The 23,758-nt window shown below is 51.1% G+C and overlaps 1 protein-coding gene and 1 long non-coding RNA gene across 6 annotated transcripts; one reads left to right on the top strand and one right to left on the bottom strand.

Moving 5' to 3' along the window:
* Nucleotides 1-9,949: 9,949 nt before the first annotated feature.
* MRFAP1L2 (Morf4 family associated protein 1 like 2) lies at nucleotides 9,950-11,933 on the bottom strand. The gene is made up of 2 exons (XM_019748211.3): nucleotides 11,404-11,933; nucleotides 9,950-10,990 (listed from the first exon to the last, which is right to left on the bottom strand). The coding sequence occupies exon 1, from the start codon at nucleotides 11,774-11,776 to the stop codon at nucleotides 11,417-11,419; it is 360 nt and encodes a 119-aa protein (XP_019603770.1). The 5' UTR covers nucleotides 11,777-11,933; the 3' UTR covers nucleotides 9,950-10,990; nucleotides 11,404-11,416.
* A 2-nt stretch (nucleotides 11,934-11,935) lies between these two features.
* On the top strand, nucleotides 11,936-23,642 carry LOC109456135 (uncharacterized). Of its 5 annotated transcripts, none has more exons than XR_016019269.1 (5): nucleotides 11,936-12,420; nucleotides 13,012-13,092; nucleotides 13,531-13,565; nucleotides 15,008-15,774; nucleotides 20,590-23,642. It is a non-coding gene; the product is annotated as an uncharacterized LOC109456135 (long non-coding RNA). The 5 variants fall into 5 exon arrangements; XR_012492481.2 differs by having other exon boundaries at nucleotides 12,944-13,092; XR_012492475.2 differs by having other exon boundaries at nucleotides 11,936-13,092; nucleotides 15,008-15,100.
* Nucleotides 23,643-23,758: the final 116 nt, after the last annotated feature.

The following is a 23,758-nucleotide window of genomic DNA, read 5'->3' as shown; positions in this document are numbered from 1 at the left end:
CCCTGTCTGCATTACTCAGTTCTGAGGAAGCCATTGTTGCAACTTCCTGGTTCCATTGTCTGGAACCTTTCCCCAGGCTAGGCCTGGGTACAGGCCACCTTGGTACAGGCCACCTTGGTGGGCCCACATTTTACTCTGCTTGCCTGTGTTTTGGGGTCGTCAGTGGATTACAATGGTGTCCCCCACCCTGGGAGACCAGTGGGGCCTCTGGGGTTCAGTGGGTGCCTGGTGAGTGTTTGCTGAGTGAGTAATGAATGCGTGGACCTATCCTCTAGCCCGTGACCGTATGGTTATCAGATAGGCCTGGCATTCAGTGGGCAGACAGAGAAAGCGTTTGAGTTGGAATGTTGGAATGAGCAGCTGCTGTCACCTGCTTTTCAGAACACCCTGTGAGTCATTGACCGGCTGACACCTCAGCCCGCTCCCCAGACCACAGCAGTTACAGGGGTGAGGCAGGGGGAAGCCTCCTCTGGGCCTCTGCCGGTCAGGACCACCCTGAGTGTGGGGTCTAGGTCACGTTTGCACCCCTCCCCCAGCTGCCCCTCTCCTCTCCTTGGTGGTGCCCACACACGGAGGTGTTTGTTGCTGGGGAAGCCTGCGGGTCCCTGGCTGCCTGACATGGATACAGGGGAAGAGCCTGGACAGAACTTGGAGGGCAGGGTCGTGGGGGGATGAAATCAGGCCACACACACACACACACACACGCGCGCGCGCGCGCTCGCACGGCTTGGCACCAGCCTGGCACTTCACAGGGGCAGCCGAACTCTCAACAGCTGATTTTCCCTTGGACATGTCGCCTTCTCCCAGGTTTCCCACAAGGGAGGCTTATCTGGGAAGAGGGAAGGGCCAGTTCCACTCCTTTGCTGGGCAGCTCCCTCTTAGGATGACATTCCAGGGCCCAACTCCCTGGGCTACCACCTCCGGAAGGAATCCTTCAGCCCTGACCCTAGCAGCGCAGCAGAAGGGGAGAGCTAACCCTCACGCCTTCATTTAAACTTGAAGCTTTCACGACTATGGGAGCTGCTCCCCAGCGCCCTAAAGTTTCACCAGGGCCGCTCCTGCCAGAGTAACTCACCAGCAAGCCCGAAGGGAATGGTGCCGGCCCTCGGAGCCCCTCCTCGGAGGATGGGCCGCATTCTCAAGAGAGGGTTATACTGAGACCTGTGTGTCAGCCGCCTCCTTAGAGGACAAATGGTTCTGACACCTGTTAAAACAGAAGGAAGATACTCAGGGCTTTGCAGTAGGAGTCACGACTATCGAAATATGGGGAAGACCGGGCTCAACTCTGGGTAAGACAGAACAGCTGGTCATTTATCACCAAGGAACAGAGGCGGTCAGTGGGTGGAAAATGACTAAGAGGAGATGGCAAGGATTGGGGGATTCTTGCTATGACAGGCCAAGGACTTACAGGTCAAGGCGCCGAAGGCAGGACGGGGATGAGCCCGAGGATGAGCCCGGAGGAGCCTGACTCAGGTTTGCTCCAGGAGAGAGTCCGTCAGACCCAGAGGGCAGCGCCCAGAGCTGCTGGCGGAGGACCTGGGACAAACGTGTGGGCCGGCCTGGAGCTGCCTCCACCTTGGTCATGAATGTGTGTTTTTTCCAAAGTTTCATTTTCTGACTAGTTGCAAAAGTCAAAGCAGGCCCCCTCAAAGACCTCTGTTGGTGGAGATCTTTGTAGGGATTAAAACAAAAAGTGGTTAGATCATCACCATTAGAGCGAACATAAACAGAAAAGAATAGCCCACTAATGACCTCTGCCAGCAGACACTCTCCATGTGGGCAGATAACTAATGTCCCGGACCAGGTCTTAACTCTATAAAATTTAACAGAAACTGTATTTGTCTAGGAAGCTAGTTTCATCCCAAAAGGAGATTGTGAATTGCATTTTGCAAAAAGGTCTTCTTTCTATCCCCAACCACGTTGGGGTCATTTTTCTTCCCACCCTGCAGGTGTGGGCACAGTTGCTGTTGCCGGGGTCTCCTCTGCAGATTCTGTGGGGCCCTGGGGTAAAGGAGCATCAGCAAAGAAGCAGATCAGGGAGCTGAAGGACCTGGAGGGCCGTCATCTTCACAGCCCACCTCTTACCCGCCTTCCAGAGCTGGGAAGGGCTGGTTACTGGACCAAAATCTGTGTGCCAGACGCTTGGAAAGGCCAAAACTCAAAATAGCAGCGTTTGGGGTAAGGAAAGTTTTATTGAGAAGGCGCCAACTGATGGGAGCGCTAGCGCTAGCGGTGCCTCAGATCCATCTTGCTCGCTGGACCCGGCCGAGGGTTTTTAAGGGGTTGGGGGCACAGATGTGCGGAAGTACTGAAGGGGCAAGTTTTCATTGCAGGACCTTGGAACGTGGCCATTTACAGTAAGGAGTGTCAACAACGGATCTTCCTGGACAGCAGACCCTTGACCTCTGAAAGGGTTCTGGTGTTCAAGTTCCAGGTTTGTCCCAGTCCTCCGGTTCCGTGGGGGTGGGTGGGTGAGATGACTTTGGTTCTGGGTGCAGCTGGAGGCCAAAGTTCTCTGCCTTGCGCATGCTCCGGCTGCATGACCCCTGGTCCTGGTCTGTTGTCTCTGAGAAAGAACTCAGCACCTCATAAATAGGATAAGGACCATTCTGAGCTGCTTCTGTGGTTAGAGGGTGTCCCCTGCTGGCTCCAGCGGAGACGGTCTGGACGGGCAAGGAAAGTGCTTCTGCCTTCAGCACGCCCGCCTCCCCTTCCCCAGCTCACTGTCCGCCATAGTCATCTAACAACTGGTGCCGTCAGGCGAATGGAGAAATCAGAGAGCTTTGCCCTCAGCAGGGCCAGGCACCTTAGCAGGACCTCTAGCCTTCCCGAGCTCCTGTGCCCAGTCACCCACTGCCTGCGGGCACCATCCATCTGGCCACCCAGACACCTGGGCGCTGGACCCCTCCCACGTCCACTGTTGAGAGATCAGGGGAAGAACTGGAATTACCAGTTTCTTCCACATTACGCAGAGTAAAGAGGAACCACTGAACACAAAGGGGCCAGGTGATCGCCTCACAGGAGGCCCTGTCCGGGAACTAAAGGGTCGCCCTGCTTCTGCCAAGGGGATGGACGGGCGGGAAGTGTCTCCTGCGGGTCTGGGCCTGTGGTAGGATGGAGGCTCTGGGACAGCTGTGATGTGTGGTCAAAAGGAGAGGTGCGGCCTGGTGGGAACGCTCTCTAACCTGTGGAGTCTGGGCAGATGAGGCGTCTGAGGAGGATATTTGTCTCAGCAAACATGACCGAAGCCCCCTAGTGTGTCGTCCCAGGTCAGCACAGAGCCCAGCCAGCCAGGCCCCAAACCACGTTGGTGCAGCAAGTTCCTGTGTCACCAGGTACCTGCACTGGGCCAGGGGGACTCAGTTCCTGACCTCAGGGGGCCCCAGCCAGAGAGGGGGACATGAGGGAGAGGTGACTGGAGGAGGGGAGAAGCCGAGGGGCAAGGAGGACCCAGGCCACACACAGCAGCTAAAGGATGAAGTGGAGCTTGCTGCTTGCAGGACATGGTGCTGTGGGATGTGGGGCAGCAAAGGCCCCCGGGCACGAAGAACTGACACTCTGGGGGATGGGAATGTGGGGTCGGCTGCAGGCCGGCCTCACCTGGACCTTGTCCCATAGGCCTGGGCCTCCCAGCGCTGGCTGCACTGCAGAGCCCCTGGGTGGCTTTACATGCCAGCTCTGTCTGAGCCCCACCCACTCAGAGCTGCCCGTTTCTTAGGGCTGGGCTGGCCCCGAGCCTCCCAGGTGAGCCTGCTGTGCAGCCAGCTTAGGACCAGCCGCCTGGAGGCTTTCCAGCTGGCAGAGATAACCGGACTGCCCTTTTGAAGCCCACTGGCTAGCTGGTGTAAGGCAAGCATGAGGAAGGTGAGGCTGGAGGCAGGGAGGCCTCCAGGAGCCTGTGCAGGAAGGAGCCCCCCAGCCACACCTGGTTCCGGGGTCCTGCAGCCACCTGCCCAAGGGACATCTGACCGTGATGGAGGGAGCAGAAAAGAGAAGGAAGAGGAGGGGGCCTCGCTATCTGTGCAACCTCCACGCTTTGCAGAAGGGGAAACCAAGGCTCAGAGCAGGGTCGTTGGGGAACAAGCCCAGGCTCGCTGACTCCTGTCCACTCGCATTGCACAGACAGCTAGCTCCAGGAGCAAACAGGTTTTACCCTTGATAGCGTCTCAAATATTTGGTGAGGGAGGAGGTTGAGAGAGTTGAGAAATTGAGTTTCTCATGCACGAGCTGAATGGCAGGGGTCACGTACCATGAAGCTGTGAGGGCAAGGGACTTGTTTTGCCCTTGGCACACAACCCCTGGGGAAGGCGGCAGTGAGCCCTGGACCCCGGGCGGCCGTTTGCAAACCTTTCTCCAGGCTAGAACGCAAGCCGAGTCTCCCTCGCAGCTTGTGGCGACGGCAGCCCTTGGGATTTCCTGGCTTGCATCTGCGTGGCTCCAACCCCTGCCTGCATCACACGGCCTTCTTCCCTCTGTGTTGTGTCTCCTCTTACCATAAGGACACCAGCCATATTGGATGAAGGCCCCTCTACTCCAGCATGCCCTCATCTTCACTTACTCCATCTGCAATGACCCTACTTCCAAGTAAGGTCCCTTTCTGAGGTGCTGGGAAGGACGTGCATTTTGGGGGACACTAGTCAACCCAGCCCACTGGAGCAGGACTCAGTTACACCACCCTGTTGCTGGGCCATAAACGCCCTGACAGTGCACAAAGCCTTAGGTGGACTTCACTGTGATTCCTGCTCTGTCTCTTATTTGTTGTGTGACACCTTGGACAAGTTCTGTAACCTGGATCAATTTTCTACAAAATGGTGATAATACTCGTGACCCCTTGGCGTGACCCGTGGAGAGCACTCAAAGGTGCGGAGGCTGGAGGATTCACTGCAGTGGGGCACGGAAAGCCCGGGAGCGCATGGAGACCCCACAGCACTCGGCACTCACTCCCAGTCCTCGCCCCTCTTCCTCCTGTGTCCCTTGTCCGCTCTGCACCACAGGCTCTAACGCACAACTGTGTCTGGACACTGAGAAGCCATGACACGACAGTGTCACGCCAGAGGCCCGTGGGAGCCCCGAGGAAGGTTTCCGGGGGACGTGCTGCTTAAGAGGAGACTTGCTGAGACAGAGGGGCTCCTTTAGACCAGGGTCTTCAAAGTGTGGTCCCCAGGCCAGCAGCATCCGCGTGCTCTGAATCAGAAACCCTAGGGCAGGGCCCCCGGCCGCAAGGAAGGCTGGGAGATGGAGTGGGACAAGCTTCCAGGGGATTGACACGTGCTCCAGTGTGAGAACCACTTGTCTAGACAAAGGGAGGGCATTCGTACCCCGGGGGCCAGCCTATGGAGAGGACTGGAGCTGGGAGAGAGCGGGGCACATTTGCAGACGAGCGGGCGTGTGGCAGAAGCTATAGGGACGCAGCTGAGTGGAAGGTGGGTGAGGCCGGCGGTCTGGAGATCCGCGAGCAGAGGTGTGGGTGGAGCCCTTTGGTGATGGCAGTGAAATAGCAAACGTGGGCCAAGGGCCTTGATGGAGAAAGCCCATCCGCTCAGAGAAGTCGCAGCTCGGAGTGGCCTCCTGCCATCTTTGCAGGTCTGGAGCGTCCCGTGCTGCAGCCTCCGGATGCAAGGGGCCTCACTTTCCCACCTTAATAAACTATTGCTGAGTTTTCTTATCAGGACTTCCGGTGACAGTGTATTGGAAAACCCATGACAGTTTGGGGAGCTCAGAATAAAGTCCAGGCTGGTTGAGGAAAAGGGGACTCAGGTCACATTTCCACATGTTCAAACTCAGGCCTGGCTGACTCCAAACTAATGTGTTAATGTCCTTCAAAGGTCCCCTGATGGGATCCTCCTACCACTAGCATGAATTCTGCCCTTGGAGCAGAAGCACAGGGGGCCCCAGGAGGTGTTGAGTGGAGGCAGGAACCTGGGCATGGGGGCAAGGCTGCCTGGCCTGGCCTTGGCCCCACTGACCTGCTCAGGGAGTCCCTACCCCTGCAGGACTACTTTCTCATCTGTAAAACGGGTTCAGATTAGGCTACCTGCAGGTCTCTGGACTGAAGCCCATTCTCAGGCCAACGTGCCTGTATTCCTTGGGGTGCATGATGAACTAGGACACCAGGATTTTAAAAGGGTGTCTATTTAGACCGAGAAATTTTGAACTGAAACAGGAGCCGTGTGGTGCACTCCTGTGGTCTCCACCTCCCAGGCAGCGCCCCAGCTCGCCTTGCCTGACACAGGCCCATGTCCCCAGGGCGGTTCTGCCCACCCCTGGGCACCAGAGTGTTCCCCAGCTCTGGCCAGCTCCTGGCCCAGCTTAGCAAACATCTGGAGGGAAACCCTGCTGCTAGGTGTTGGCCACGTGGGGAGTCACATCTGGCCCCAACCCACCATGCACAGTGCAGACCGGAGCCGGGCGGGGGTGGGGGGGTTGGGGGGGTGGGAGTATGAGGCCTGGGGGTGCCATGGGCACTTGCCCCCACACCTTGGGAAACACCAGAGCCAGGGGCTGAAATTCTGTTCCCAGGAGAGCTGGATTGGAGAAGCTGCCTTGGATCTGAGGCGAAAATGGGTCTTATCGCTCCTCTTCCCAGAATCGAGTCTGGAGGTGCAGACTCCCCACCGGGGCAGCCTGCCAGCTGGAGAAGGGGGCCGGGCCACCGTCCCCCCTAATCTCAGATTCATCAACAGCCCCAGCTGTGTTCAGGGCAGTGCCAGAGGGACGCGCCTGGAGGTTCTGGCACTTCGTTACCCTGTGTGTGTTCCCCATGTGCCCCCACAAAGTGAGGTGGCACAAGCCCCACAGGGCACTGTGAAGAGCAGCGGAACGAAGTGCTCAGCCACAGTTCATTTCCCCTAAGTGCCCAGTACTTGCTCACACACTTGTCACTTGTCACCTCAGTTTCCAGAGGTATACAGACAGAAACTGCCAGGGCCCAGCCCCTGGCGCCCTTTCCAGGCTTCCAGGAATGACCGCAAAGGGGCCGAATGTTTTTTGAAGGCTGTTACCATTTTACCTTTAATCTTCATTCAAGTCTTTTATTATAAAATGTTTATAATTTTCTTCATTAGTTTTTTAAATATAGGGAAGTACGAAGTGTGATCAAAAAGTACGATGAATGTTTAAATTTTAAAAATGTTACGGTAAAAGACACATTGCCATTAATCCCCCCACAAAATACTCCCTCTCACTTCGAACACACTTATCGCATCATTCTTGCCACTTTCTGAAGCAGTTCTGGAAGCCCTCTTACTTGAGTGTCTGTAGTTGCGCTGTCATGGCTGCCTCCATGTCCTGAATCATTTTGACTTTGGGGAAGAGCCAGAAGTCTCACGGTACCAGATCCAGGGAATAAGGTGGATGAGGACACACCATAATGTTTTTATTTGACAGAAATTGCCACACCAGAAGCAATGTGTGACACGGAACCTTTCTGTTGTGATCACAAAATACGGTGACTGCTGCCGCCGAGTGCCATCCAACGGAAAGGCAGGGACCTTCATATGGGCAGCAGCGCGTGGAACCTTAGTAACAGTGTGTGACAAGTTTCAACTTGTTCAGTGCAGTCAGTCAGGTGTGAGCTCCGGTTGAGAGAAGGTGTGTTTTAAAGTGTGCTGTAAATCATCCTCCGTCATGACAATGCTCCATGTCACACATGCTTCTGGTACGGCAATTTCTGTCAAACAAAATTACGGTGTGTCCTCATCCACCTTATTCACTGGATCTGGCACCGTGTGACTTCTGGCTCTTCCCCAAAGTCAGAATGAATCAGGACATGGAGGCAGCCACGACAGCACAACTAGATACTCACGGAAGAGGACTCCCGGAACTGCTTCAGAAAGTGGCAAGAACGATGGGATAAGTGTGTTCGAAGTGAGAGGGAGTATTTTGAGGGGGATTAATGCCAATGTGTCTTTTACTGTAATAAATTTTTTAAACGTAAACATTCACCGTATTGTCTGATCACACCTCGCATAACAACAAAAAATGGACCCTAAGCTTCCTACTCTGCTAACTTGTGTTGACATTAACAAATCAGCCTCATGGCTCACTTCACACCCTTGCCCTTCCATTTTCTACAACCACACGTTTCCCTAAAGCAGAAAGATCTGTGTTGTTGACCTGCTCAGACCTTCCCACGGGTCCCCATCACTGTTTCTCGTTTTCAGCCACCCACTCATAACCTCACTCCCAGTGTGGTATGTTCCTGGGCCGTACAGGCCTCGCCTGGGAGCTCGTTAGAAATACTGAGCGTCACGTGCTGGCCTCAGGACTGAGCCCTGCATGTCCGCAAGACCCCAGGGGTCCGATGCACTTGGGAGTTTGAACAGCACCACTCCCGGGGCTCGGACAGCCAGAAGCCGCCCCCAGTGTGATTCAGCCAGTGGTGTATCATTTTAAAAATTAAAACTATTTTTCCTGTCAGACATTCAAATAAGGTGACTCTTCAGAATGCACCAGCACCCCCTGGGCATCAGGTACCCTAGAGGACTCTAGGTCCCAGGGCGCAAATACCCCCAGTGGAGAATGACACGTAAGTTCAAGCTTGAAGTCTTCGAAGTCCTAAGACCTCCACAACCATTTGCCTCCTACCTCCCTCATCGCCTCCCTGTTCCGTCTAAACACCCACAAACCCTCTCCAACATGCCACATGGACTCCCGGGGCCAGGTCTGGACCTGTTCCGTGCCTGCAGTGCTGTTCGGGTAGCTGTGCTTATGCTTCCGGGCCCAGACCAAGAGCCACTGGGTCTGAAGAGCCTTCTCAAACCCACCAGGCTCAGCGGGCTCCCTGCTCAGTGTTCCCTCCACAGTATAAACCCAGGGTCTCCATACCTGTTTGTCTGCGACAGCCCTGGTATACTCCTGGTCGCAGACGAATTATCACTAGGGCCACCTTTCACGTTTGCAACCGCCCTGGTTTGACAAATGATATGGCTACCCTCAACAGGTGCTCAGGCCGTGAGCCTCAGAATGGGGTTGAATCCTAGCCACCCCCATTGGGTCGCTCAGCACACCCCCAGCACCAACAGGTTGAGCGCAGACCACACACTCACCGGTGCCTGCAACGGCCACTCTGCCCCAAGTGCGCCCAGCTCTCCACAGCTGCCCCCCAGCTCTCGTCCTTGTTCCATCCCCATTTTCAACACAGCAGCCAATGAGCCTCTTCATGTGGTCAGATCCCATCCCTCCTCTCCTTAAACCCTCACTCACATCACTGCCCATGTCATTCACAACTGAAGTGACTGCCCCTGCTGACGTCACCATGTCCCACTTGCTCCGTGCCACTGGGGTCTCCTGCTGCTCCTCACCTGTGCCCTGCTTGTCCCATCTGCCTGGAACACTTTCCCTGAGAGCCCTGTGTGTATTCCACACATCCGTCCTTGCTGAAATGTCACTACAGAGATGTCACCTGACCATCCTACATGAAATAGCATTACCTTCCCCCTACACCCTGCTTCCAACGCTCCCTTGTTTTTTCTACAGAACTTACCGCTGACGTAACTTTCTTTCTGCCTTACTATGGCCCGGCACTTTTCTACGCGTCTTACAAATACCAGATCCAGTACAAGCGCACTGGCTGCTCATCAGTGTAGCCTCACATCTGTGGGCACCAGTTTATGTGCTGGATCAGAGACCAGCACTGGGGACACCAGGCCGTCATCGTTTACAAACCTGTGTCAAACGAGATCGTCTCTCCCGGAAATTCCTAGTGTCCAGCAGAGTGTGGAGCGGCACATGTTCACAGTAAGTGACTGAATGATCAACGTCAGCTTCCTGAAGGCGGGGGCCAGACCAGATTCTTTCATGCGGCCCCTTCCTGCTCTGCCTTCTCCCCCCCTCTTGTTTACAAGTTCCTGCAGCTCAAAGCTCCCTTTGGGATACAGGCTTTTGAACACCTTCTTAAATCAGAAGCATCTGACCTTCATTAGACAATGATGGACAATCAATGAGAAACTTTCATCTTGAAAGAAACTTTATTTATCTCACCTTTTCCGGGCCAACTCAATGGCTTTGGTCGCTTGCACAAAGATTCTAAAACCTGGCTTTTACATTGTTTTCCCAGGCAAATGAACTTGATTACAACAAGCTAGAGTTCTGATCTCCAGCTCTGTGAAATCTGCTCTGATGAGCTAGGCTGGACATCACCTAAGCCTGGAAGTTGTCTCCTGTATCAGCCTGGGGCCCACTGTGGCCAGCCCCATGCTGTCCTCCTCAGCCCCTCCAGAGGCCATGTGCATTTGTGGCAGAGAAGCCCCTGAAATGCACAACTCTATTATCTCAAAAAGTTTACCTCAAAGTCTACAAATACATATAGTAACTAGAACTCATCTTCTATCCTAGGTTACTCACCAGTCAGGTCACATGATGTGCACCAGTTTACGGGCCACAGAAAAGTTACATTGCTGATAAAAAGAAACAAACCCCAAACCCCAAAACACATCTCTCCTCCTTTGATCTGACAGACTGCACAGTCCCAAAATTCATACGCCACCACTCTCCATGCCCAACTGTCCTCTGGGCCTTCCCAATCGTATCCAAAGCAGAGGCGTCCACACCCTCGATTGGGGTTTGGGTTCTTGCTTCAGCAGCTGCAGCCAAGCAGTGTCTTCTGTCACTTCAAGTCTCTCAGGGGTCCCCAAATTCCAGGAAGCATAAAAAAATAGCAGAGCACAAGCGTATACTTGCAAACTTTAAAAACACAATAATCACAGTAACAAATATGACCACACAGCAGCTTACGATCTAGGTTCTACTTTTTCATGTAAAAGCATTTCATTAAAAGCTGTCTTTACCAAACTGAATGCACCTACTAATCATAATCCACGTGTGACAATATAATACTGACATCATCTACCAGAACGGTACTGGAGATTTGGTGTTCACCATGGTGAAAACGCAGACAGAAAAATAGGGACAGAAAAAGAAAGACTCCCTTGGTTCAGCCTCTCCAAGCAGTCAGTCCTCCTTACCGGCTGAGAGTCCATCAGGGAAAAACCTAGAACAAAAACGGGGGAAATTCATCATCACAACGTAAATAAATACCCACCCAACCGCCCGTGCACAATGCTATCACTTGCTGTACGACCGTCTGAAACGCTCCAGTTTCATCACAGCAAGTTTCCACCCTGTCCTGTCTCCCACTTCTGTAAGTGCCCTCCTTCTGCGCTACGACCAAGGTTTTCACCCTAGTGACCGAGCTGGTCCCCATTCTGCAAACCTTTTACTAAAAGTGTCTTTATGTTTGACAACATGCCAAATTACCCACGTTAAGTAAACGGTATGTAAACGAAAAGCTCGGCACAGCCTCGGCCTCCCCAGCCCACCACCCCGGGGAGACGCACTTCTCTGCTGGGCGTCACCGCCCACCCGCCTGCAAGCCAGCTGCCCCGCGGACCGAGTCGTACCCACCCGCTCGCGTGCTTCAGCAACACTCGTAGCTGTCTATTTGCTGGTGGATTTCCACGATCCGCTTCCCCATCAGTGCGGCCTCCACGGCCTTTTTCTCCACCTTCTCGCACAGCCTCATCACCCTCTGCTCCGCCTCGGCGCCGGGACCGCGGGCGGGGTCCAAGGCGCTGGCCTCCGACGCCTCCACCTCGCTCTTGATCTCATCCAGCAGGCTCTCGATCTCCAGCAGCTTCCGGCGGGCCCTCAGGTGCGCGCGCACGTGCTCGCGCTCGAGGGCGGTGACGTCGCGGCGGACGGCGTCGAGCACGGGGCTCAGGAACCGCTCCCAGTCCTGCGCGGGCTCGCGCTCCTCGTCCGCGTCCACGGGCCGCATGGCGCCGCCCGTCACCCCGCTGCGGCCCGGTCACCGCGCGCGCGAGGCCGGCAGGCCAACAGCGAGCGCCCCGCGCAGGGCTGGGCTCGGCGGCTGCGCCACTGTGACGAGCAACAGGTCCCTCAACTTTCGCAGCAGAGACGGCGTCCAAAATGGACTCCCAGCCGTCTGCCGGCGCTTGTTTACTTGCGGCCCTTTTACGACACGCCGGGGCTCCTTTACGGTCACGCGGCTTGTGGGAGCTCGCCTGCACCCCACGCTCACGCGCACACTCGTGTCCCGCCCCGCGCCGCCTTCTCTAACTCCCCTGAGGGCCGGAGTCCTAACCCTTCTTGCATTTTAGAGTGAAAAATAGCTTATTATCAGTATAGTGCTCACTGTGGATGCTGTAAGCACTTAACGTCCTAAGTCATAAACAAGCAAATTACGTTGGGACTGTTAGAATCTTCCAAGGCACCGAGCAACTAGGTGGCTTAGTGTCAGCATGTCAACCCAGGTCAATGCGATCCTCAGCCTCCGGCAGTTGCTTTCCCTGAACCCTAGTTGAGAACATTCGAGAACTGGGATCTCCCAGAGCTGATGCTGATTAGTGGCCCTGTTCTTACTTGTCCTGCCCAACCTCTGCCACTACTTTTGTGTAAAGGGTAAGTTTTAGTCTACTTTGGGCTTTGGTTATGTCTGCCTCGCGCTTTACCAGACTGTAGAGTGGGTCTGATGAAGCAGTTTCCTGACCCCCACTTGGTGCCCAGTATGTCCCTGGGGAATAATACTGAAGGAATTCGTTTTTACTGTACTGTATGAGGTCTGACAATTAAAGTCCGTGAACTTGTTGCAACGATGTTGCTAACCTTTTTTGATATCAGAGGGGGTATTTATTATGAATTTCTACCAACTGGATAAACAGTTAACCAAGTTTACTATTTTGGAAGTGCTGAAACGGCTGCATGAAAATGTTCCACAACCTGAACTTTTCGCCAACAATTCATGGCTCTTGCATCACGACAATGCACCAGCTCACACGGCACTGTCTGTGAGGGAGTTTTTAGCCAGTAAACAAATAACTATATGGAACACACTTCCTACTCACCTGATCTGGCCCCCAATGACTCCTCTCTTTATATGAAGATAAAGGAAATATTGAAAGGAAGACATTTTGATAACATTTAGGACTGCGAGGGTAATACGATGACAGCTCTGATGGCCATTCCAGAAAATATTCCAAAATTGCTTTGCAGAGTGGACTAGGCGCCAGCGTGGGTGCACAGCTTCCCAAGGGGAGGACTTCAAAGGTCACTGTAGTGAAATTCAGCAATGAAGTATGTAGCATTTTTTCTAGGACGAGTTTGCAAACTGAATTGTCATATCTCATATAAGCATCTCTATAAGATAACAGGCCCTGGGGGCAGGTACTTAGTCACCTATTTCCCTACAGCCCTCACTGGCTTGGCACACGACAAGAGCTCAATAAATGTTGCTTTAACATTATTTCTCAACATACCGGGGGTGCCAAAAAAATGTACACATTTTAAGAGATGCTATCTATGTATTACTTTTCGAAGTTGAATTACAGTAGCAATGTGTAGTATGACGTTTGCTTAAAAAATGGCGTTAATCAAATGAATGCTAGCGTCGTTCATTGTATTACAATTTTAATAGTTTTTACCTTTCTTATAACGTGTATACATTTTTTTGGCACCCTCTGTAGTATATATAGTATATACTATATATAATTTTATTATTTTATTTTTTTGCAGCTACTACTCTATACTGTCATTGTGGGATAGATGAGGTAAGTTTCTAGGCTTGTTCACTGCGTACTTCTAGCAGGAAATATTGGGAAGAAACTCCTTGTTGGTTGGCCAGGGGTCACTCTCAGATTCTATAGGCTACTCTCTGATCCTTGCACACGGTCCCCTCCATCTTCAAAGCAAGCCACAGCATGTGAAATCATTCCCATCCTTTGAATCTCTCTGACAAATCCTTTTTGCTCCTAGCCACAAATAACTCCACCTAGAAAGGGCTCACATGATGAGATTAGGTGTGCCAGAATAATCTCCCTTTTGGAATATAATGCAACATAACCACAGGTGTAATACCAGAGAGCAAAAATCATAAGGGGGCCATCTTAAAATTTTGCCTAGCAAAGGCTTCCAGGAATCCTCAGGGCATGCTCTCACAGCAGCCAGATATGACAAAAGTAGCAGTAATTCAGTCCAGAGAGCCGACCATCTGAAAAAGAATTGTCTTGCTTTTGGTACATGAGTGGAGTGGAATAAAATACATAGGAAACCCACAATATTTCTGAGGCAGGCATATTAGCAAAAATGCTGCCAGCCTGGAAGAAAAGAGACTGAGACTGTTGACAATGTAAAAAGACTTCCAGATTCCCAATTTTCTACCAGCAGAAAGCAGGCTCAGTAGGCAAACCTGGCTAATTTTTAATGCTCTCTTCAGAGGTGGTCAAAGACCGAGATGGAAAAGGAAGAACACAGTGGAGAGCACAGACGCTGTTGGAAAGAACAGTGGACAAGAGCAGGGGTTGGCAAACTACAGCCTCTGAACTAAGAATGGTTTTCCCATTTTTAAAGGGCTGTAAAAACAAAACAGGAATATATGACAGAGACTGTATTTGGCCCACAAAGCCTTAAAAATTTTATTATCTGGACCTTTATAGAAAAAAGTTGCCAACCTCTGCCCCAGTGAACCACTTCTAGGCTACAGAACCAAAGCCTAATCAAGGACTTTTCCTTCTCCTTAAAGAAGACAAACATGGCGATATTTGCCCCACAGAATGTCAAAGGTGCTATAATTCAGTGACTGCTGTGGTGCTCATTCTTCCCTTACCAGTGGGCATTATCTAGTCCCAGTCTCCCCATTGTATACTGGGTCTGGGTGGGTGTTAAAGACTGCATGTTGTATCCCCCAAAATTCATATGTTGAAACCCCAATTAGGTGGTGTTTGGAGCTGGAGGCTTTGGGAGGCAATTTGGTCATGCGGGTGGAGCCCCCATGAAGGGATTAGTGCCTTTGTAAGAAGAGACACAAGAGAGCTCTCTCTCTCTCTCTCTCTCTCTCTCTCTCTCTCGCTCTCGCTCTCGCTCTCGCTCTCGCTCTCGCTCTCGCTGTCTCTCTCTCTCGCTCGCTCGCTCTCTCGCTCTCTCGCGGTCTCGCTGTCTCACTGTCTCACTGTCTTGCTCTTTCTCTCTCTCTCTCCACCATGTGACGACACAGTGAGAAGGCAGCTATCTGCAAGCCAGGAAGCGGGCTTGCACCAGACACTGAATCTGTGATACCTTGATCATGGACTTCCCAGCCTCCAGAACCGTGAGAAATGAATGTTTGCTGTTCTAAGCCACCCACTCTATGGTATTTTTTTGTGTGCCTAAACTACAATAATGGGCAATAACTTGTCTTTTTAAAAGTTCATAGGCTTCTGGACCACGAAAAGCCATGCATAAGTCTGACGTGGATCACGAGATCCTGGACCTCTAGCCCAGGGCCATGACTGGAAGAAATTTAGGGGGCTATTTGGATGGGGATGAGGAGAGGAAATTATAACATGCAGAACTGGGGGCATTGGGGACAGACTCTGGTAGATTGTATAAGTGATCCCAATTCTCCACCCTTCCTGCATCCATGCCTTTTGCCTGTGTCTCATTTTGGCGAAGGAGATGTTAGCAGATGTGATACAAGCACACACTTGGAGCATGCTCTCACAGCTGTGCCACCTGTACTCCTGTGTCTCTGCCTTCGCTATGAGAAGAACATGCTGGTTGTCTCACTGGTCTAAGGAGGGAGATGAGAGAAACATGAAACCAAGCTGTCCCAGGTAGGCCCAGCCCAGACCAGCTGGCCTGCAGACTCATCGCTGAGCCAGTCCAGGCCATCAACTCCCAGCCATGCTACAGACACCTGAGCAGTGTTTGGAGTTGTCCCTGGGATTTAGGATGGCTTCTGCTGCGAAAGCTCACTGATACACTTACTGTGAAGCCTTCCAGGTGAGATGATAGTCCCAAATAAATGAAAATGCCAGTCTCCCTTCTGCCACATTTTTATTTGGCTCAGTCTCCGGTGGGGGAATCTCAACCAGATGCCCAAATGTTCTGGGTTTTCTTTAGAAATCTTCCTGGGGCATCTTCTTCGGGAAATGGTATTCACCCTTTTTGCGCCTCCAAAGCTGCTTCTCTATCCCATTTTCACCCTGAATCCAAGTTTCTTCTGTGTCCTACTTGTCTGGATGTTGCAGCACCAGACTCACTGATTTTAGAAAACAAATCAGCCCTCACTCCAGCCACTTTTACTATCATCACCCCATGCAGAAATGATGTTCCCAGAGGCTTGTACGTTTATAATGAAGATCACATTGCTCTTGCCAGCTGTGGGCCACATCAGACTCTGAGGAACCAGGGACGGACACAGGTGACAGGAGAGGAAGGAAAAAGTCTCGATTCCAGCTTTTCCCAAACCCATTCCGTTCCTGCTAATCATCTGTGACGCACAATCTGTGAACTTACAGCCCACTTGGGAGAAATCGTGCATCAAGTGATTAATTATGGCACAGGGAGTGTGTTTCACATAAACAGTGTAAAGACTTAAAGGGGAATTTATTTCTATCAGAGTTAAAGTAGAAAATTTGGAGAAGTGTCAGACAGTCAGCGTTGAACACTTTTCATCCATAATTGGTCAAACCACAGATACGTGAGTGGAGAAAGCTTCTAGTCGACCCCAGTTACAATCTGACTGCAACTTCCTGAGAGACCCAGAGCCTGAATTGCCCTGCTATGTTGCCCCCAGATTCCTGACAAAGTGCAAGAAATAAGTGCTTTTTTTTTTTTTAAGGTTGTTTTTTATTGGGGAAGGGGAACAGGACTTCATTGGGGGAACAGTGTTACTTCCAGGCCTTTTTTCCAAGTCAAGTTGTTGTCCTTTCAATCTTAGTTGTGGAGGGTGCCGTTCAGTTTCAAGTTGTTGTCCTTTCAGTCTTAGTTGTGGAGGGCGCAGCTCAGCTCCAGGTCCAGTTGCCGTTGCTAGTTGCAGGGGGCGCAGCCCACCATCCCTTGTGGAAGTCGAACCGGCAACCTTGTGGTTGAGAGCCCAATGGCCCATTTGGGAATCGAACCAGCAGCCTTCGGAGTTAGGAGCATGGAGCTCTAACGGCCTGAGCCACTGGGCCAGCGCCAAGTGCTTATTGTTTTAAGCTATTAAGTTTTTGAGTGATTTTTTTTTCCCATAGCAGTAGGTGACTAGAAGAGATATTGGTATCTGAAAATGAGGTGCTGCTGAAACAATCTGAAACGTGGGAGTGACATGGGGATGGGGCAGTGAGTGGGCAGAGGCTGGAAAGATGTTAAAGAGACAGAAAAAAGCCTGATGGCCCTTGACAAGGCTTTCGGGGAAGGCTTAAAGAAAAATGAGGAATCTGGAAGAAGGGGATCTTTGTTACATAGCAGCACAGAATTTGATAACACTGCTACCGGCAGAAAAATGGGAAAAGGACGTACATGAGGAACTGGATGATTGAGCTCGGGAAATCTGAAGGTGGTGTGGAAGGTGTTGCCTGGCTTCTTCTAGTTTGTAGTAAAACGCAAGAGGAGAGAGAAGCTCAAGAAACAACTGTTAAATATGAAAGCGCCAGAGCTGGGTTTGCCAGTGAAATTGTTTGTCGTTGTCAGCCTCTCTGGATGGCAAACAGTGGGAACACGAAGAGGGGCTGTGGGCAGAGATCGGGTCCAGGTGACTGTCAGGAAAATACGGTTTAAAGATGAGGTCAAAGGCGTGACTCTAAATCCTTTGTTAAAACCTGAGGAGGATTTACAGTGTTGCCTCGTAGAGCCCTTCAAATACAGAAAAGGTCTAAGGATTTTCTCTTTTGAACAGCAGGGTTTCTAAGAATCTTAAGGGCATCGTCCCTGCAAATAGCACTGGAGACTGAGGTAGGGAAGGGCTTATTTCAGTGAGTTTGATGGGTGTGGCTTTTGTGGGTATATCGATTCATCAATTATGCATAAATTAGTAAGAGATTTACAAGGTTTTAAAAGGCGTTTCATCAGTTTGAGCTAAAGGAGAGAGAATACAAAGTGAGAAGGGAATTTTGGAAATCCACATTTGTATCGGCAAGAAGCGGGCTGAAGAAGGATCGTTGCAGGCTCTGGCTATAGTTGATGAAAAAGGAAAGAGAACTGAGAGGTTAGAACTGAGAGGGCAGAGCCAGATTCAGAGAGATGACTATGAGTTCTAATGGAGAAACTGGAAACATGGCCCACCGCGTTCCAGAATTGCTAGGGACCAGTGACTGCGACATGCTTCCTGTTCCCCTCCAAACACACCCATTACTCCTTTAGTGATAACCCCACATTCTCCCTCCCCCAGCCCCTGGCAACCACTAGTCTGTCTTTTGTCTTTGGATTTTCCTATTCTGGATATATCATATGTGTTAGTCTGCGAGGGCTGCCATGGCCATGGTGGAAGACTACAGGATGGATGGTTTAAACAACAGAAATCAATTTTTTCACAGTTCTGGAGGCTGGACGTCCAAGGTCATGGTACTGGCAGGTTCGGTTTCTCCTGTGCCTTTCTTCTTGGCTTGTAGATGGCTGCCTCTCACTGTGTCCTCGTGGGCTTTTCTCCCCAAATTCAAATGTTGAAATCTTAAGTCCCAATGTGATGGTGTTAGGAGGTGGCGCCTCTGGAGGTGCTTAGGTCATGAGGGTGGAGCCCCCGCAAATGGGGTTCATAAAAGAGACCTCACAGAGCTCCCTACTCTGCGCCATGTGAGGACTCAGCAAGAAGGCCCTGGCTATGAACTAGGAAGAGGGCTCGCACCAGAACTCGACCCTGCTGGTGCCTTCATCTTGGACTTCCAGTCAATTTAGTTTCTAGAAACCTCACGAAACCCATGCCATTTCAACCCTAAATGACTGGTAGTGGGGGCCTCTTAGATGTCCTTCATAGAAGCTACTACAGAAACATCGTTGGGTGACAACCTCCAGCTGCCACTTAAGGGCTCTACCACAGTGGTCATGCCAAGGTTATGTGCCCTCCCCTGCCAGAGAGGCCAAGTTCAGGACTAGACTTGCCATGCCTGTCGCCGCTCTCCTCCCATGGACAACCCAAGTTAAAATGATCCCAGGGCACTATCATGACAAGTGCCCGTAAGGCTCCCCACCCTTCAGACCCTTTCCTGGGCCTTAGGAACTGGTGAAGCAGTGCCAGCCGTGCCTGGCTTCCTGCCCTGCACCCCCACCTTGCCCCTTGCCGGACTGTCTCCAGAGAATTGTGCCTCTTTGTCCTCAGGCTTGGGAAGTGAAAGCCTCTCGTTTCTCCATATCCGGGGTGCCTGGGTCCGGGGTCGGGGCCATTGCCACACGCCACACCACACTTTGCCTCCCTCTTGTCTGAAGCGGCTCTCCTTTGGAGCGCTTGCTGCTCATCCAGCTGTCCTCCCCACCTCCCTTGTGGCCCTCCAACCCTCCCCGCTCACTTATTCTACACTTTGCACCTGGCTCCTGGCCTTCCTTTCCACCCCGTATCCTGCCATCACCCTGGGCGTGTTCCACACTCATGTGGCCACTGTCCCACACCTGGGTCCCTAGACCCCCGCTTCCTCATGTCAAATGAGCTCTTCCCCATCCTTTGGCCACTCGTTCCCAAGGGGGACTTGGGGCTTGTTTTCACCCCAGACCTGCTTAATACCTGCTCAGCCCTGCTCTTTCCTTCCCACACACCATCCTTCCAGGTGATACTTTCACTATAGTCGCTAGCACTTTTAACAACCTCACGGACCCCTCAATTCACTTTAACAGCTACTTTCTCCTGTTGCTATCCTGCTCTTCATTTCCCATGTACTGATTTAGGGTACGTGGTCCATTGCTGCAATAGCGCCCTCGTCAAAACCCTAACCTCTTACTCCTCCCACCCCACTCTCAAAAAACGCAGCCCCTGGTCAGTTGAGTGCTGCTAGAGACGACCACCAGTGAGGCTGCAGGAAAGCCCAGTGCTTGGGAGAGTGGTCTCGGCTGTTACAGGTGGTCAAGAAACATTCTTGGTCCGGCCCCATGGTGCAGGTGGTTGGAGCTCCCTGCTCCTAACTCCGAAGGCTGCCGGTTTGATTCCCACATGGGCCAGTGGGCTCTCAACCACAAGGCTGCTGGTTCGATTCCTCGAATCCCGCAAGGGATGGTGGGCAGCGCCCCCTGCAACTAAGATTGAACATGACACCTTGAGCTGAGCTGCCGCTGAGCTCCCAGATGGCTCAGTTGGTTGGAGTGCGTCCTCTCAACCACGAGGTTGCCGGTTCGACTCCCGCAAGGGATGGTGGGCTGTGCCCCCTGCAACTAAGATTGAAAGGACAACTTGATCTGAAAAAAAGTCCTGAAAGTACACACTGTTCCCCAATAAAGTCCTGTTCCCCTTCCCCAATAAAATCTTAAAAAACAACAACAAAAAAAAACATTTTTTGAAAAGGCAAAGAATAATATGAATGAGTTTGGGGATAACAGAAGGGAGGATTCTTGTGAATCACGGAATGGAGAGTTTGAAGAGAAAAGGAATGGGAACATAAACCAGGAGAAAGGAACCGCAGGAATGTAGGGGGATCAGAAGAGGGGAAGATGAAATTGACCAAGAAAAGGTCTTATTTTGGGCAGCAGCTGCAGCAAGCCCTGGATAGATTTTGATTTAACTGGTCACAGTGTTAACCAGGTAACAAATCCCCACTTATCTTTGAAGATGGTGGACACTCAAGCCACGCCATGTCGCTATGTTTATCTGCTGTCTGGATAACACAGCTACGGTTTTTTCTTTTTGTGCTACAGCACAGCTTGGCAGGGAACAATGCTCATCAGAGGAACACAGGCTGCTATCAACCATATCAAATGTCACTGGTCCCTGTGCCAGAGGGAGGAGCGAGCTCTGGAGGGTCTCACGTGGGAGCGTCTGGCTTGGATGAAACTCTTTCCTAATGCATGGGCCAGAATTAGTCTCATAGACCGCCACCACCGCCACTGCCACCGCCACCGCCGCCACTGCCACCGCCACCACTGCCGCCGCCGCCACCACCACCACCACCACCAGAGGGCTGGGGAGTGCAATCCTCTGTGCCTGGAAGGTGAACTGGAATTTATTTGAACAGCACTCATGGCCCCTACAGCAGTTTATCCCAGGTAAGCCTTAGTTCTAGAAGTCATACAGAATTCTAGGGCTGGAAAGAACCTGAGAGAAGGTAGTGTCTGCTAAAGATCCCACAGAGAGCAGGTAGCAGGGTGACTGGGAGCCAGAACTCTCCTGGCCCCTCTGTTCCACAGCAGCCTGGATTCTGAGGTTTCATCTTTGGGAAGATTAAGAATTCTTTGGACTGTCCTCCCTTCACCTGGAGTCAGACTTTTGTTAATAACTGCCCCTCCTCCCCAAGTGTTGATTGTGTCGTGGGCTATGGCCACGCCTCCAATGTCAAGAACTAAATTTGTGGGGCCGGCCTGGTGGCTCAGGCGGTTAGAGCTCCATGCTCCTAACTCCGAAGGCTGCCAGTTCGATTCCCACATGGGCCAGTGGGCTCTCAACCACAAGGTTGCCAGTTCAACTCCTCGACTCCCGCAAGGGATGGTGGGCTCCGCCCCCTGCAACTAAGATTGAACAGGGCACCTTGAGCTGAGCTGCCGCTGAGCTCCCGGATGGCTCAGTTGGTTGGAGCGCGTCCTCTCAACCACAAGGTTGCTGGTTTGACTTCCACAAGGGATGGTGGGCTGTGCCCTCTGCAACTAGTAACGGCAACTGGACCTGGAGCTGAGATGCGCCCTCCACAACTAAGACTGAAAGGATAACAACTTGAAGCTGAATGAAGCTGAACGGCACCCTCCACAACTAAGATTGAAAGGACAACAACTTGACTTGGAAAAAAGTCCTGGAAGTACACACTGTTCCCCAATAAAATCTTAAAAAAAAATAGAAATTTGTTTTCTTCACAGGGGTCACCTCAGTTGAAGAAACAACCAGATGCAGAAGCCTCTGTAGGCCTACTTTGTGGTCTCCCCAGGCTGAGTCTGACCATGGGGGACCAGCAGATTTTAAACAGTCTGCGTACTTTGCCTCCATTTCTCAGGAGCTTGTTACATAATCTTCCATGTTCCCACAGCTCCCATGCTGCTTTGTCTAATAGCACTCTGATATAAAAGGACACTTGTCTCACCTGCAATACCTGAGCAAAGGTAGGTCCCAGCTTAAGGTAACCTCTGAGTGTCAGGAACCCCAACAGGCCTTTCTGCACAGCCGTCCATGACCTGAACTCTGAAGGAAAGAGACAGAGCTTGGGGCTCACGAGGGACATTATAAATTTGTCATAAAAAGTTCTGGAAACCGAGCCATACTCAATTTAACCTCTCAGAATGGTTCCTGATCAGAGTCTGCTTAGAAAATGCAAGATTCAATTGTGCCTCCAATTATTGTCAAGCCAGGACAGGCTTGAGCTGGGGAAATCGGAAATTGTTGGCTGCTTTGCAATTGTGACTGAAATCACAAGGAAAAGGAACTGAGTTACTGAAAATAATTTAGACATTTCTCAAGCTTTCGTGTAAGAATCCCGATACTTAACATTTAGCATACAACGAACATTTAGCATACAACTATGCAGCCATTGAAAGGAATGCAGACATAAATGTTTACATAGGGTCAGACCTTCAAAGTATGGTTCTAGGTGGAAAAAAGCAACCCACGTAGGACTTTCACAGGTTATATAGTGTGCTGCCATTTATTTAAAAAAAAAAAAAAGCTGGAGAAAATTATATGTGTTCAAACACCCATATTTGAAAGGATATAAAAGACACTGGTAAATTGTCTTCCCAGAGGGAAACTGGGAAGCTGGGGAGTAGAGATCATGTTTGTCTTTTGAATTTTGTGCCGTATTTGTTACCTATTTTAAAAAATCAATTACCAAATGCAGTGTGGTATACTAAAACAGAAAAGGGATTAGTGGAAAACTGGTAAAATCAGAATAAAGTCTGTAGTCTAGTTAGTGGTATTGTACTGTTAATGTCCTAGCTTTAGCAAATGTGATTTTGGTGTTGGCTTGTTTTCTGGTTCTTAATTCCATCCTACCCACTTCTCCCTACTAGAACCCACTTAGGAAATGCTTACTCTCTGGCATTTCCTCAGTTCCCTGTGCCTGGGATGTCCCTCATTCTCTCCTTGTCCTTGGAAGCTGTACTCATCCTTTAAGGCCAAGTTCACTAGTTCTTTTGAAATGCTCTCCTTGACTCTCCCCCTCAGTGTTCTCCTGAGACATGGTATCTACATTGCGACACATGGTTTTCTATTTTATCAACTGGGTTCCCCAGGCAAGACAATCTATGATGTAAATTAAGAGTGTAGGAAAGTTTAGTAGGGATTAATGTCTGTGGAAGGGGACACCAAATTGGGCAGAGGAAGCAGGGCTGTGACGCAGTCCTAACAAGTCTCAGCAGACTCCACAGGGACCTCTGAAGCTGACATACCCTTCAAAGTTGTCCCAAGTTGCAGTGAGTGGGACAGGTCCTTTAGACCCCAAGGCCATGTCACTGGATATGGGCCACCTGGGAAAGAGGGTTTAACCTTGGCTAAGGAAGTTCTCTTAAGCAGAGGCACTTCTTAAGAAGGCTGATCAGCTGAGAGCCCCATGTCAGCAGTACTTCCAGCAGCTGGGGCGTTTGACCTTCATTTCTGTAGGGGGTTAGAATGTTTCAATTTCCTAGGTCGAAAGACTGAAAGAACTTTGGCTGTGAAGGCAGGGTCCTGGACCATACGATTATATGAGGTTCCTCCCTATACTTAAGAACTGAGTGTTCACCTTTTCTGGATGCCACCTGACTCATTCCAGTCCCCAGAGCAGCACGCAATCTTTCCCGATAAGAGACCTACTGAGAGCCTCAAAAACTAAGAAATTCACCCTCCATTTGACAATGATGACAGTCAAGGAGAAAATTTTCATTTTAAAAGAAATAAAATTTCTTAGTC

This window comes from Rhinolophus sinicus, chromosome 1, assembly GCF_057876585.1.
Source record: "Rhinolophus sinicus isolate RSI-liver-muscle chromosome 1, RSI-T2T, whole genome shotgun sequence".
Taxonomy (NCBI): domain Eukaryota; kingdom Metazoa; phylum Chordata; class Mammalia; order Chiroptera; family Rhinolophidae; genus Rhinolophus; species Rhinolophus sinicus.
This window is presented reverse-complemented; position numbering and strand designations above follow the sequence as displayed.

What these genes read in the sequence shown, in the direction of transcription:
- MRFAP1L2 (XM_019748211.3), bottom strand. Translation starts at nt 11,776, where the DNA reads ATGCGGCCCGTGGACGCGGACGAGGAGCGCGAGCCCGCGCAGGACTGG.